The 17,071-nt window shown below is 33.4% G+C and overlaps 1 protein-coding gene across 2 annotated transcripts in view; it reads right to left on the reverse strand.

Annotated features, from left to right (window-relative positions):
• Positions 1-17,071, reverse strand: part of LOC140440375 (follistatin-related protein 5-like) — a 389,054-nt gene that overhangs the window by 39,833 nt on the left and 332,150 nt on the right. For both annotated transcript variants that reach the window (XM_072530840.1, XM_072530839.1), the window contains exons 10-14: positions 11,454-11,551; positions 10,925-11,066; positions 10,517-10,570; positions 6,984-7,105; positions 3,507-3,755 (exon numbers count right to left, since the gene is read on the reverse strand). In XM_072530840.1, the coding sequence (XP_072386941.1) occupies positions 3,507-3,755; positions 6,984-7,105; positions 10,517-10,570; positions 10,925-11,066; positions 11,454-11,551 (665 nt within the window). The remainder of the gene's footprint in view (positions 1-3,506; positions 3,756-6,983; positions 7,106-10,516; positions 10,571-10,924; positions 11,067-11,453; positions 11,552-17,071) is intronic.

The following is a 17,071-nucleotide window of genomic DNA, read 5'->3' on the forward strand; positions in this document are numbered from 1 at the left end:
TGTGTGTGAGAGAGAGAGAGAGAGAGAGAGAGAGAGAGAGAGAGAGAGATGGCATTAGACAAAAAATCTTTTTGCCACAGAAAATTGTTACAAGGATGTTTAAATTTTTATTTTAGAATCGTTTATAAACTTGATTAGAATATTATATATAGATTTATCAGAATATGATAACAGATTGCTGATGTTAACTGGTAGGCTAATATTGAGATCAATTAAATCTAGATATAGGCTTCGAGTCTGTTCCCTATGATTAGGACAATCGAAAAATAAGTGGTTCAAATCTCCGACAGATTTACCATCACAAGGACAGAAAGGGGTTTCATAGATTCCAATCCTATGCAGATGCTCTGGAAAGAGGCCATGGTTAAGTTTAACCGAGTTATTAACGAAGAATGTACTTTATTATAGTTAAAATTAAAATGGGGAATATTTTTTGGTAAGCATGGATGAATAGAAAAGTAATGGTTTCTAGAAGTCTTCTGAACCTCTTTATATTTTGACATCCATCTTTCCCTGCCAATACTCCTGATAATAGAAAAAAGATTTTTAAAGTAGTAAAAATTTGTAATTTCTGATATCTCAGATGTATTTTTTGCCATACCATCCACTAATTCGTTTCCAATTACTCCATTATGTCCTTTAACCCAGAGTAAAGTAACTGTTTTTTTTTGTGAATTTTAGATCATGTAATAATTTTTTGATATCAAGTATAATGGAGTTTTGAAAACTATCCAATGGATGGCTATGAATAGCTTGTAATACTGCCTGAGAATCTGATACTATTACGATGTTCTCACAATAATTAGTGACACACCAAGTTAGTGCTTTCTGTAGAGCAGCAGCCTCGGCTGTAAAAATAGAACAACATTCAGGAATTCGATATTTCTCAACATAATTGCTGTTTGAAACAAAAAAAGCGAAACCAGTACTTTCAACAGTTTTTGAACCATCTGTATAAATTATTGTTAAATCTTTCCCTAATTTGCTTAGTATGGATTTGAATATCATATTAGTTAAAATTGGCAAGTCTGAATAAGAGGGCATTATAATGGTTGGTTTGTCTATCAGAACTTCAAAGTCTTGTATGCAAAAAGGAAATTTTGGTAGCTGTAATATATAAGATTGAAATGAATTCGTATCGATAAAAGATTCTGCAAGAGGAGGAGAATTTTTTATTCTCCAATAAGAATTTGTTAAATTTTCTGTCAAAAGTAAACCTATTTTGTGAACCATAGTTGTATTAAACGATCTGTATGTTATTAGACGTTTGTTGGCTAACATTTGTCTACGTATGTGTAAAGGTGGTTCCTGGGCTTCTGCTAGAACTGCTTGGTTTGGTGAAGACATCATAGCTCCTAGACAAATTTTTATTGATTTAAATTGTATTCTGTCAAGAGTTAATAGATTTGTTTTGCATGTTGAACCGTAAAGAACACAACCGTAATCCAGAATGGATTGTATGTAGGATCTATAAAACATTAAAGAGATATTTTGATCTGCACCCCATCTTTTTTTAGAAACGAAACGCAGAAGGTTAATTCCAATTAATTTGTTAAAGTTATATATGAAGAAGTATTACTTTTTTTATTTTTAGCAAATTTGATATATTATGTATGTAATTAACTGAAGAATGTAATTTGCTAGTTGAGTAATACAAATGTCAGTTTTTTAAGCAAAAAAAAATAATTATTTTATCGATAGTTTCGCAACAATTAGTTAACTTTTTCAAAATTAAAAACTTTGTCAATGTGTAATAATTTTATTTTGTACATAATTGTAATAATTTTGAAAATTTTTACTTATTCTTCATCCGTAGAGGTGTCTTCAGCAGTCACGTTAATAATTAATGGTTCAACCAAGATGTCTAATGTGTTGTCCAAGTCCCACATTTTTTCTTCTTCTTTTCACACATGTCGAGTGCATTTGTTTCAGTTTAAGGCAGTGACATTCTGTAAAGCGTGTTTAAAAAGTTCGTTAACGTCTGCAAAAGTGGTGTTATTTCTTGCCACATCCCTTTTTACTTGGGCGCAAATCAACTCTATAGGATTTTATTTACAGTTATAAGGCGGCAATCTGAGTACGGTAACGTTAAGTTTTTTGGTCATTTTGCCTACGACATGCATTCTTAATGCGTGTGAAGGTATGTGTTGCCTAGCGATTTGCAAAAGCTCGAATTTTAGAAGGTCATCTCCAAAGGATATATTTTTATTAAATCACCACTGTCTAATATTCTCTTTCTTCCACGATGTTGTAGGAAACTATTCGGTTTGTCGTGAATGATATCATTGTCCATAACGATAATCGAACCTTCTGGTATAAATTTCCTCGTGGTAGTCGCCCGTTTTCTTTTGATTCAAATAGAAGCAATCCTTCTTAAAGAAAACCCTCAAAACTCTCAATGTGGGCATTTATACGCCTTCTCCCCTATATCTGTGACAATTCCTCCAACACAGCTTGGCGGTTGCTTTTAACATTTTGTCTTGCCATACTTTGGAAACCGTATGGCCTTCATGTATCCACGTCTCATCTAAATAATATATTCCTCGGTTTTTTTTGTGTTGTTTAATTTTTCGAAGACACTGCCTTCTCCAAGAAACCACTTCCGGACTGTCCATTAACATTGATTTTCTGTTAATGGTTTTCCACGAAAAATTTAATTCGTGAAGTATTTTCCACAATCGAGTTCTACTGATGCCCAGTACATCATCGTGCGGCATGAATTTTTGGAAATTTTGGAATTTCGTTGGCAAAATAAAAAGAATGAACCTTTATTCGAATTACACTCTTAACATTTTCATTAATTTCCAGTGGTCGTCTCCCTGATTTTACAACATAGCTCGTGATGACCCGATCCTTATCATCCTTTTTAAAATGATAAATTGACCTCTTGGAACATCCTGTGTCCTTTGCGCACATCTCCACAACACTGTCTACAGAGCACTTAGGATTATCATGTTGTAATGCTTTGAAAACATTTAAGTTCAAGTTACTGTTATTTTAGTAGCTTATGGAAAAAGATTTATTCTATCACAATTATTAAAAAAAAAAATGAAGAACACCAATTTTGAATATTTTTTATTATTATTCACAGCAGCTTTGTTTAAAACAGTTAAGAGATCTAATTATAGTTATTTGAAAGAACATACTGTAAAGTTTTAATGTGCCAAATTCGAAAAAGATTTACTTTCAATGGAATCGTCCACGAAGCTTTAAAATGTGGTCGTCAAAATCGTCCGGTTTAAAACTCGCGGAAGTGATGAAAGAGGAAGGAGCTGTTAACTGTATCTCTGGGTCTTGTTTATGGATGTCGACGTTTCTTTTTTTAATTTATATGTAATAAACCATCTAATTTGTCTGAACATTTTTTTTCAATCTTTTATTTTTTTAGTAATATTTCTTATTTACTTAGCTTTTATATATAAAAAATAAAAATATATAGTAAAAATATTAATAGATAACACAAAATATATTCATACAAAACATACTATATCATAAAATATATTCACCTGAATTGTTTTAATTCCCGTGTTATTCGCCGACCTCCAGTTTAGTACCCAGACTTGGTCCAAGTGCGGTATGTGGTGCAGTTCCACCGGATATTTGTCCGTGCTGACGACGTCTACGACTACCATTTGGACTTTCGATATGATGATGACTCGATCTCTTGTAGGTTGGCTGGCGTACACGTAACGGTTGGCTATGTTGATGGCTCTTCCCCATTCGCATTTGACACCCTTATCGCCACAAACGTATTCCTGTGAATTATTAAGGATTTAGTTTATTATTTAAGTTTCTTACTTCAAGTCATTAAGTTTGGACTTGTCTTTGAATTGTCTTATTCTTTCATTCTGATACAGTGTTGTCAAATCTTATTTCACGCTCTCTATATAAATTTTCTTCATTGGTTTTAAGACTATTTTCATTTCCATTACGATACAGGATATCCAAAAAAGTTATTTAGAAAAAATGTAGGCAATGATATTCTCCAAGCTTGGATAAGAATAAGGATAACTACTTGGTAAAGCAAACATAAATTTTTTTAAATACTACACCCTGTATATTTTCTCATAGTTAGATTCCTCTCATAATCTTTGCTCTAGCTCTACATAACATTTAGAATACAGAGTATTCCTTCTTTATATACAGGGTGTTTATTTTATAGCGATATAGAAATAAAAATGAATATAATTCGTTAAATACTTTGTATAGTAGTATAAAATTCGATATTATAAGAACAGTGATTACAAGATGAATCTAAATATAAGAAAATCTACAGGATGTAATAAGAAACCCATATCATCCGTTCAAAGCATGTGTTGGAGTTATACGGCATAACCGCAGAGTTGCCAAACTGTCAGAGCTTACTTAAACCTATAAACTTATAGTTCAAATATACAGTAAAAAATATCTGAACGACCCCTATAATATATACACGTGACAATAAAACAATATACATTTATGACAAAGGGCTCCTTATGGACTCTACAAAATTTTTAAAAACTATAAAACTCTACATGTTGATTAATCGACAGAACCAATATTATGGAATGGTCAAGTGAGCTCCGTATTTGGGTGTCCACTTGATCAAGGAACTTACTTAAACCTGAATTTTAACATGAGCGGAGTCCACTTTATGCCGAAATAGGATTAATAAATATTCCATTTCATATATAAGCTCCATATATAAGAGAGGGAATAAAAGAGACTGTTCCAATTATAGAGGTATTAGTGTGACGAGCTCTGTGGGCCGGTTGTACGGCAGAATATTAAAGAAGAGGGTTGAAAGACAGATACAAGATATTGAAGAACAAAGCGGCTTTCGTACCGGGAGATCCTGCCTTGATAATATATTTATCCTACGACAAATAATTGAAAAGCGTGTCGAAAGAAGTAGAGAGACCCATTTGGTATTTATAGACCTTGAGAATGCATATGATAGTGTCCCGTTAAAGAAAATGTTTGAGGTCCTCGAAAAGTCCGGATTGGATTCGACGTATATCCGAGCGATATATAAATTGTACGAAAATGCAGTTAGTTGTGTAAAAATTGGAACCAGAACCTTAAATGAATTTAAAGTCACTAAAGGCCTAAAGCAAGGATGCTGTTTGTCACCGACACTCTTTAAAATATACGTCCAAGAAGCATTGAGGAATTGGAGAAATAAATGTAGATTTATGGGCATCGAAGTGGGACAAGAAACTCTGTATACATTGTTATTTGCAGATGATCAGGTGGTGGTTGCAACCGATGAGGAAGATATAAATTATATGAATCGAAAATTATTTGAGGAATATGCCAAATGGAGGCTTACTGTAAACATAAGCAAAACAGAATATTTAAAAATTGGAGGAAATACCACAGATCTGAGGCTTGAAAACGCAGTTATAAAAGGCTGCAACCAGTATAAATATCTAGGAAGCATCATATCAGCAGATGGCAGAGTTAAGATAGATGTACAAAACCGAATAACCCAAGAGAAAAAATGCATCCGAATACTGAATTCATTACTGTGGTCTAATAAAATAAAGATGCATACCAAACTTCGCGTATACAGAGCAATTGTAGAACCAATTACCACATATGGTGCTGAATGTTGGACGATGACAAAGAATGAACAAGATAAAGTAGACGTTGTGGAAATGGATTATCTTAGAAGGTCATGTCGAGTATCGAGAATGGAAAGAATCAGGAATGAGGAAATACGAAACCGTACAGGAATTAGAGATACTCTTTCAGATAGAATACAAGGAAGGCAATTACAATGGTATGGTCACGTGATGAGAATGGAGAAGGAGCGGTGGCCAAAGAAAGCCTTAATGTATGTTCCGCCAGAAAGAAGGAAAAGGGGAAGACCACCAAATTCCTGGAGAAGAGAAATTACAAAAACAATGCAATCTAGAGGCTTAGAAGAGGGATATTGAAGAGATAGGAAAAGATGGAGGCTGAAATGCGGGAAGCGGCAATCGCCGTAGGACCCCCGTTATATGATGATGATGAAATATTCCATTTCTGTTTGCAATTTCGATTCAATTTCAGCCCTCACACAATTGATTTTGAAAACTCCAGAACCATAGTATAGCCCCCATCCGCTTTTATAAACCAAGAATTATCTGAGAAGAAACAGAAATTGAAAAAAAGGCCAAATTGTCTCAATAAAAGAGCTTAAAATCCTGTCGTCAGAAATGTTCGCGCCAACCCCCGCGCAAATCCTCGCGCCAATCCCCACGCTAATCCACACGCCAACCTCCACCCAAACTACGTCACCATCGACGGTATAAATAATCCGTTCTCTGTTCCCAGTAGCAGTAATGCATTGATTAGTGTTTAGTGTAGTAACGTCTGCGGGCTCGGGAGACTGAGACCACGAAAATTCTAAAGAAGACATCAGAGAGGATATCAAAAGCTCCGCGCATAAATAATCGACGCGGTTTAACCCGAACGCTTGTTGAGTTTAAAGTCTTGTAATATTATTAATATTAGCTCTAGGTTTAACTGTACTAACCGCGGAAATCTTTCGGAACATTGTAGCTTTCAGTAAGCTTGAATTTGCAATTTACTTTTATGGAAAGTGTCCTGACTTCATGTTTTTTTAATAGAGGTTGTTTCTAGCGGACACTGGTGTAGTGTTATCATAATTTCCGAGTGGATATACCGTTTCGTTTCATATTGAGTGCACAAGCTCTCCTGATGAGTGGAAAATCATGAAATACGGATAGGAGAGTGGTGACTCAACATAGCGCAATACATACGGCCAAATTATTATAATAGCGAAGGACGAAAGACAGTGTGTGTATTGTTAGTTTTTTTGGGGCAGATCTATCATAAACTGTTTATCTACTTAATTAGTAATATTTACTAATAAAAAATTCACTTCTCTTCATTGAAATTAAAATATCATCGACAATATACAAAACTAAGACTATCATTTATAACTTTTACTTTATCATTACGAACCAATTATATAATGAATCTAATTGCCTTACTTGTGTTCCTGGTATAATGTCGGTAGATTGTATCCTGTGATAGAGACGACAAGTGGACGGCTCGTACACGGATATTCCCCAATCGTGGAAGGCAAAAAATCGACGCTCTTCGTTAGGGGAGCCTGCAATTAAGGACAATATGTTAAATCAATACCAGAAAACAATCGACTCATTTGCATTTAGCAATTAAGTTCGTTAGAGATCTCTATGCGTAATTACGGGTTTAGTGTTTTTATGAATTAACTAACGAGGATCTCTTTAAATCGGTTCGGAGCTATAAAATCATTATAATTAATGATTTAATAAAATAACATTTTGATGAGCTTTTCGATGTGTTTGGACTGATATGCTTTCTGATTAAAAACGAAATAAATTGTACATTATTACTAATTTTATTATTAATACTGATTATTAATAATGAAGTGTTAGACCACGAAAACGTCTCTAAAACCCCGTTTTCATTGACAGTAGCTTCTTTTTCAAACAATCTGGTATTTGTCTCTCTCAGTTGCGATGATTTCGACTAGGGTCTTGTAGATTCTGAATTTGTATCTTGTCTAATTTGTGTATTCCACAGCAAGCAATTGGGTTGCACTTAATATCAATTTGTCTGATTTATTCCTTAATTTCAATCTCACTAAAGCTCTTTTTCGTAATGGTAACTTAAGGGTACTTGTATTACTAAAGCTAAAGTCAGCTAAGTCAGCTTGCCACTGCAGGCGAAAGTGTTATGACAAGATTGATAATGCTCAAAGACAGAATATATTTTCGCGATTTTATCAATTAAGTAGACACGCTCAAGACCAAGTGTTAGCTGAAAGTGTGGAAGAAAAACTCAAAGATAGGCAAAGGCTAGTACCAGAGAGAATGGAAAGCAGTAGATCTTTTTGTAGGAAAATTTTTTAAAAGATTCTACCGCAAATCGAACAGAAGTTTGTCAAATCACCTATGATATTTCTATTAAAAAGATAAGAGTGATTGTAGAGAAAAAAGGGCCCATGGTGGGGTATATCCACCAAATGGAAGAGGAATGCATAAAAACCAACTCAAAACAGTTGAACAGAACAGTTGAAGATATTGTTCGCGATAAGATAAGAAGTTTACGAGCATATACCAGCCACTATTCCTGTGAAAAATCTACTAGGCATTATCTTAGCCCCGATTTGAATATTTTAAGTATGTATAAACTTTATACTAAAAACTGCCAAGAAATAAAAGTTGTTTCGCTCAAAGAATTTCAGTACGGAAAAATATTTAATGAAGAATTTAATCTTGATTTTCATCATTTTGCAAATGATACATGTGCGAAGTGTGATCGATTAAATCTTCGCCTTAAGTCATATTATATTAAAACAAACCTTACAGAAAATGAGGTACATGAAAGATTACAATAGAACAAGATTTAAATAATCATTTGGAAATGGCTCAAAGCTGCTATGAAAATAAGAAAAGAGATAAAGAAAGATGTAAATTGAATCCAACTTACGTAAGTGTTTCAATTGATATAGAAAAATGTTTATCGTTTTACAAAAGACAACAGTGGGTCTTTAATCTAACTCTTAATAAAACAGATCATATTGGCAAAGAAGGGATTTGTTTTTTATGGAACAAAACTATAGCAGGACGTGGAATCCAAAAATAGGTTCTTGTTTAAGAAAGGTTGTTCTGAATATTTCTTCAAAAGACATTTTCTACAGCATTTTATGTTCTGAGCAGGATAGAAACATTTATGTTTCTATGCTACAAGGTTCTGTAGGATTTTAAAGGAGCAGACACAAACTCATTATTTAAGATAAACCACTATTTTATGGAGCTAGGGCACAACCATATGGAGGCCAATACGATACATGCATCCATTGAAAAAGCAAAAAAACTGCCATGGAAATCGAGGTACCACATGAGTGGATAAATTTTATTAAAGCAGTTTACAGAAAAACAAACTTAGCGTATTTGAGGTTGGCCAAGAAGAATTTTTAAATTATGAAGACGTCCTAGAAGAAGATTTATGCACAGAAAAAAATGAAGAAATGGATTTGGTGTTTGCAAATAAAAAAAAAAAAAATATAGTTTTAAAGAAATCTTCCATATCAGTTTTTGTCTAAAACTGACTTTATTGATAATAATTTAAAAAAAGTGAATCTCAGAAAGGGGTCCATGCGAAATCGGGAAGATAATACATTTTCTGAATAGGTAAAATCTGTAAACCTTGGACAACTACAATAGCCAACAAAAAACATGATGATTTAATGCAGTTGTTGCCGTACATTAGTGATCATGACAAAACGTACTTTAAACAGTTAAAACGCGCGTCAACATTAGATTCAGATGACTATTTGCTCTTTTACATATATATTACAAAAGGGCATTAAACAGTTTTGGTGATATGATGTCCCCATGACGTACTCCACGTTATAGCTGGTGGAGTTTCTGAGTTTAAGATATATAAATAGAACGTGTATATTGTTACGATAATAATTATCATGGCCTATAAAACTGTAAATATATTATGAATTATTCTGTTTTTGTTGTAGTCATTTCGGCGTTTGTTTACCAGAAGCCTCTAGACCCGAATTATGATGAGTCATCCATCTCGAGGGTTCCAAGCAGTTGAAAAACTAGTTTTCGCCTTCTAGTTTATTCGATGGCGTTCCCGTTATTCTTGTCAACACCACCAACAATGTTCGAGTAAATTCATGTCTGCTATAAGGAATTCCGGAACTAACGGTGGTTTATATAAAAAGAGAAATTTTGTTGGGAAGAAAACAGTTAATTTTGAAGACTAGCGCCCGCGATTTAATTGTAACGTTCGTCAAATAAATTGTACAGTAGTTTTAATAAATTGATATAAATTACCGTGTATTTTAATAAATTAAAATAAGAACAATAAATTAGAATTAAATAAAGACATTACAATATCTATCAAAGCAGCCTCAGTAATACCATCATTGAAACAGCTTAAAGAATCGAAAGGTAAAAAAAGGACTAGATGACAGAGAAAATCTTAAAGCTCATAAATACTCGAAGAAAAAGAAAATATAAAATTAACTTAAATTATTGTAAAAGAGCTACCAGGAAAACAAAAAACAAAGAAAGCACTTATTTGTTAGACGAGAATAATTAAATCGTAAGCGACATCGAAGAAAAGATTAAACTGTGGAAGAACTATATTGAAATTCTTCTTATAGGACGAAGTAGTATAGGGAGAAGAAAGATGTCTTGCGTGCAAAATTTAAGAGAGTGGTTCGGTTGTAACTACAATTAGCTGTTTCGTGCAGCTGTATGTAAGATCCAAGTATCAATAATAATAGCCAAACTTCGAAACGGAGATGGCTTCAGTAAACAAGAAGTTTTCTGCTTTAACAACCTTGTTGCCTCTTTTTCCCAATAAAACAATTTGAATTGTTGTGTATGTTCAAATATAATTTGTACAAGAATGTTACGATATCATTTTTTTAATTCTACAGTCTTCCTAATTAAATAATATATACTTATACACTAAAATATTCTACCGTAGGACTAAAGGGACTACTTACTTGTAGTTGGTTGCTCTTGTATAACCAATGAACTAATATCGCGAGTCAATCCACCTAGAATAGAAACAAGGTGTACAATTAACTACAAAAATGATTATAGGGTTGAAATAGATTAAAATTGGTGTGAACTAGTGACTGCGTAATTGTCAGAATGTCATCAGACACACACTTCATATTCTTGAAGGAATATGGTTGTTAAAAAACGTTTAAAGAAAACTGAATATTTAAATAATTCAATACACAATATAAAACAAAAAGAATGATTTTGTAAATGTTTTTTTTTATGTACATGCACTCGAAATGACCGTCACTTATGACAAATTTTAAAAATAGTGTTGATTTTTTATTGCAGCGACCAAACTTCTATCGGAGATAGATATACCTTAATGTCTATATCTAATCACTTACCGATGCTAGTAGCCTGGCACATGTACGCCCCAGTATCTGCAAATTCGATGTTCCTTATCCGAAGTGACGTTCCATTGCCGATGATTTGATACTTACGGGACCGATCCATCTTCAAAGGTTCGTTATTTTTGAGCCACTCCACCTAATAATTAAAATAATATAAATATAAAACAATAAAAACACAATAATTGTCGTTACATGTCAGAAATGATCTTGTTGTCATATTTCTAAACTTGCCATACAAGCAGAGATTTATATTTCATTATCATCACAATTTCCTTTGCAATAGTAGCGATATTTTCATTACACGGCATGGCTTCAGTTGATTCTTTTAAAAAAAGTCACTATTTTTCATTACATCTGCCTTATTTAGTTCTTTTTTTTTCCATGTAACTAGAAAAGCTACGTTTTTATTTATAATCTTTGAATAATTCTTAAGATTTTTAAGATTTCATAAGATTTCATACTAATTTCATAAGATTTCGTTTATTTGTTTACTATTTATTGCTACTATTATAAATTTACTTACTTTTGGAAATGGTTCACCTGCTACGTGGCACAACATGTAAGCGTCTTCGCACGGTCTTTTGGACTGCAATCTGGGCGTCACATGGACTTCAGGCACGGCTGAAAATTTAACAATATCATGAGGCCCACTTAAAAAACACGGTGTTTAAGACAAAAGATTCCAATAGCGTTTACAACAGCCTCGAAAGCAGAAAAATTGTAAATATTGATACGTTTTTCTCTCAGTTTCGTACAAGAATTTAGAAAAATAATACGAAAGAAGAATACATAAAAACAAAAATAAAATTAAATATCAAGAAATTAATAAACAAATAAAATAGAAAATAAAACAAGCTAAGGAAACATGGATGTCCATTAAATGTGAAGAAATTGAGGAATGTGAGGTAAGGTATGACACTTTCAACACCCATAAGAAGGTTAACGAAATGATTTCAGGAAATCGTAACAAACCAATCAGGATATTAACAAATGCAGATGGTACCAGTATAACTGAAACGCAAGACAAATTACGTAGATGGAAAGAATACATTGAACACCTATTTTATGACCAAAAAGTAGAAGTTTACGGAACAATTAGAAGTTGACGGATCCAGATCCAGATCCAGAACAAATCACGGGACCAGAAATAATGAAAGAGGAAGTTATTTATGCCATAAAACACAGAAAAGGTAGAAAAGCTCCAGGACCCGATAATAGACCAATTGAACTATTGAAGATAATTGATGAAGATAATATTGATGTCTTGGTAGACCTTTTTAACTCGGACAATTGCATTAATGAGCCACACATTGAAAACCTTCCTCAAAATCATACATAACAGAATCCACATGAAATTAGAACAAGAAATAAGTGATTCACAGATGGGTTTTAGAAACGGTCTAGGAACTAGAGAAGCATTATTCGGAGTTAATGTTCTGACACAACGATGTCTGGATATGAATCAGAACATATATGCTTGCTTCATAGATTTTAAAAAAGCTTTTGACAGAGTTCAACATGAAAAGCTTTTAAGTATTCTTAAGACCAAAAACATAGATAGTAGAGATCCACAAATTATATCGAATCTGTATCAAAATCAGGAAGCAAGAATCGAAGAAGAGTCGAAGGAGAACTGCCAGAGGAAGTAAGTATACTTAGAGTAGTTCGACAAGGGTGCATACTTTCACCACTCTTATTCAACGTCTACAGTGAAGTGATATTTCAAGAAGCTTTATTGGATATTGTGGAAGGTATTTTGGTCAACGGAAATAGCATTAATAATATTAGATATGCGGACGATACTGTCATATTTGCAAGTGACATGGAAGATCTACAGTACATAATACAACATGTATACAATGCATGTGAAAGATACGGACTGCAAATGAATCTCAAGAAAACGAAATCAATGATATTCTCAAAAAAAACACAAAATGTAGATAACCTGATCATCAATAATACAACGATCGGAAGAGTAACAACATATAAATATTTAGGAACGTGGCTAACCGAAGATGGAGATCAAACAAAAGAAATCAGATCTAGAATAGAAATGGCAAGAAACACGTTCATAAAATTGAAGAACTTACTTTGCAACCGTAACCTTAATCTAGAGATCCGCACAAGAATGCTACATTGTTATGTTTTTTTCTACTTTACAATGCGGCATGGAAGCGTGGACAATAAAACAGTCTGAAATAAAACAATTAAACTCCTTTAAGATGTGGTGCTACGGGAGAATCCACAGAAGATCGTGAACTGAAAAAGTAACTAATATAGAGGTGTTAGAAAGAATGAAGAAAGAATGTGAAGTCATAAAAACTGTTAAAATTAGAAAGATTCAATATCTGGGTCATATAATGAGGGGCGAGAGGTACGTATTACTTAGATTAATTATGCAAGGGCAGATACAAGGGAAGAGAAACCCAGGACGACGCAAAATATCCTGGCTAAGAAATTTGAGAGAGTGGTTCGGTTGGAGCTCATTAGAATTATTCAGAAGCGCGGCCAATAAAATTAAAATAGCGGTGATGATTTCCAACCTCCGATAGGAAAAGGAACCTGAAGAAGAGACATCTTAATTGAAATAATTTCACATTGACAATGAAAAATTTTGTGTTCTTAAAACTCCGCCTGCCGTTTTGTTAAATAGATCGAGTAGCGCCATAGAACTGTTGTATTTTCCAAGCACAGATAAATAAGGAGGGGGTTTACAGCCAGGTTAGCACACTACTGCTAGAGGCGGCCGTAGCTCAGCGGCTATGTTACTGACTTAACAAACTGGAAGACCCAGGTTCGATACCTGGCAATATTACAAGAAAATTTTTAATTTTTAATTTAACTGAGCCACCACCGAGCTTCGGCGGGCATGTAAAGGCGTTGGTCTGGGCTACAGAAGTAGTCGTTAAGTCATTTTAGAGCCACGACCCTTTGCGCAACCGGAAAACCCCTTACACTAGACCTAAGCCAGAAAGTTTGGTCTACTAATAGACTTTAAACTCATATGGTTTATAGAAACAGGATTAGAACTAGAATAAATTCAACGACGACGGCAAATGCGAGAAAGGAAAACAAATTTATAGATTATAGAAAGCCAGAAACATACTTCGAATCGGTAATTGAAATGTAAAGTATTTAAACACAACACAGTAATAACTGAAAAGCTTCTTTTTCTTCCTCTTTATAAGCAATTCTGGTTGTTCATTGGCGGATTCATACCTCTATGAAAGGTTGTCACTCCATCTTTTGCACGGTCGTCCAATACTTCTTATGCTGATTGGTGACGTGCATCTTGTTATTTTGACGACACGGGTCTCCTTCATTGTGCTTATGTGGTTATTCCATTCTTTTTTCTATTTTGTGTCCATTCATTCATACACTCTATGTTATATTTTCTTTTAATGTCTTCACTTCTCTTTCGATATCCCAGCGAATTTCCTGTAATTCTTCTCAGTACTCTCATCTCTGCAGATTCCAATAGCCTTTGCGTTGTGGCTGTGTCGGTCTTACATTGGCTTTACAAATTCTTGACCTCATCTCAGTGTTAATGTGTGTGTTTCGCCATATAGTGTTATTAAAGCATTCTGCCAGTCTATTTGCTTTTTGTACTTGATCTCTCACTTGTTTGCCCAGGTCTTCATAGCTAGACAGTATAATTCCCAGGTATTGTTCAATACTGATGCCATCAATTTCTATTTTATATCTGGTTGGCAAATAAATAAATAAATAAATAAATTCCTTTGCCCTTATGTTAAATCTGTGGACCAGTTTGCAGACTATCTTCGTCTTGGACCATCAATATTGCGTCGTCTGCGTTACAGAGTATTTTTATTTCTTTGTTTCCCATTCTGTATCCTCTTCCTTTGTTAACGCTTTTGATCATTTCATCCATGATTAAATTGAAGAGCATGGGGCTCAATGAATCCCCTTGTCTAATTCCGCTGCCTATTTCTATAGGTTCTGTAAGTTGTCTATCTATTCTGACTTCCATTTTGTTGTTTTGGTAATTGTTGTCGATAGTTTTTATAATATTTAGGGGAACTTTTTTATTATACAGAAGATGGATTACATCTTCAAGTCTTACTCTGTCAAACGCTTTCTTTAGGCCGATTAGACACATAAGTGCTGGTCTATTATACTCTAGAGATTTCTCAGTAATTTGCTTTATAACGAATATTGCATCTGTACACAATCTTCAGCAACGAAAATTCTGTTGTTCATCTGCTAAACTTGTAAAACTTTAGTAGTAAGTTTTAGTGCAGTATTTAACAAGTTTATGCCTCTGTAGTTTTTCGGTCTGTTTTTTATCTCCTTTTTTGAATAGTAGAATTAGTTCGCTCGTTCTCCATTCTTCCCGTATTTTATTGTGTTTTATAATGTTATTAATATTGTTAATTGTTCTGTCAGTGGTCCTTCACAATATTTCAGTAATTCGTGTGGTATCCCGTCTTTACCTGCCTGCTTTTCTGTCCTCCAGGTTTTCAAGTATTTTCCGAACTTCCTGTACATTTATATTAAGTTCTTCATTTGTCGTAATTTTTGGTGTTTCCGGTTCTAGCGTCGTTTGTTCTTCCTCTGCATTGAGCTCTATTTTTTCTTTAATAAGCACTAGGCTTTAAGATGTTTTTGGTTTTTGGTAAAACTTTTAACACTATAAAACTAGAAAAAGCAATGAAATATCCACATACGCAGACCAGTGTGGTCAGAATAACAACAGATAAAGAAGAAGTAGAAAAAGAAGAAAAAGAATAAAAAATAGTATGTTCTTTTCTAAGAAACTTTTCAGTATCTTCTTAATGATAATATTTTATATCAAATAGTTCAATGTTTATCGATTTATTAGAATTACTGCAACACTGAGACAAGAAACTTTTAAATAACTTGAAAATTCTTTGTCATTGGTTTGGCATTACGTTCGAAATTATTAGCTGTCATAAACATGTGCTATCAATAATTTTCATAAGGAGTATAATAAATAAATCATCTTGAAAATAAATATATTGATTAAGGTTTCACAATTTTCGCCTCGACAAAGAATCAAAACTCATTCATCGTTTTGGGTTAAAGTTTCTAAAGGTTCATTTCGCACGAATTGGGCCGGCACATTTGAAATCAAGCCATTTGTGTTCGTTTTGACTCGTGTACCATGAATATTAATTTTCTTTTACAAATCAGAGAACTCCACGTTGGCTTTTGTAAACACAAATTTAATCCGGGCCCGGTAGTCCGGTCTTGTTTCTCTATAGAAAGTGGTCTGACCCTTAGCTTGCTAATAATATGTTGGATTATACAGATAACATTGTTATTTAATTAAAACAAATCACGAAGATACTTACATTTAAATAGTTTTTAATCATATAATTGTTTTTTAAAAGATTTTATTCGTAATATAGTGATAAAAAAGTGTTTATAACATTAAAAAAAAATAACAACCAAAAATGGAAAAATAAGACGCCGTTCATTGTAGAAGCGTGGGAAAAATAATTTATTTTTTAATCAAATAAGTACACAGTAGCTCAAGATAGTAAAGAAACGCGATTTTTAGGTGCAAAGTGACAAAATTTGAAAAGGTGTAGATTACTTGCCGTGAGGGAATTTATGAGCCAGTGCAATTATCTAGTTCCAATATCATACGATAGCTTAGAGAAGCTGGATGAAATTTAACGCAGTGAATTGTATTGCCTAGTCCCTGATCTCTCTTGAAACTGCACAAGTATCTTCTATATCACAATGTTCCACATATTATCAATCAAAAGTACAATGAGAATCGTCACTATTCCCGTAGTTAAAACTAGAATTTAGTTAAATCAGTAGAAGAATCTACTGATAAGTTATAATGATTTCCATGCTTGTCCAAATATGTCTTGGTCTTCGTCGAATAGTATGCTTGACTATTAATTTTACTAAACATCTAGGTTATACCTGGTCATGTCGATTTGTTGGTCTTCTGATAAGTTGTTAAAAGGGTTTACGTAAGTCCTACTGTTATAGAATTTACGCTCTATCCCTTCTAGACATTCCGTTAATAGCCAGGTATATTATATATGAGATTATAAGAGTATATTAATTTAATGTTGCAAATGTACCTCTGTCTGTCTGATAATGCTTTTTTGATTATAACAATTATTTTAAAATATTCTG

Source organism: Diabrotica undecimpunctata, chromosome 4, assembly GCF_040954645.1.
Source record: "Diabrotica undecimpunctata isolate CICGRU chromosome 4, icDiaUnde3, whole genome shotgun sequence".
Classification (NCBI taxonomy): domain Eukaryota; kingdom Metazoa; phylum Arthropoda; class Insecta; order Coleoptera; family Chrysomelidae; genus Diabrotica; species Diabrotica undecimpunctata.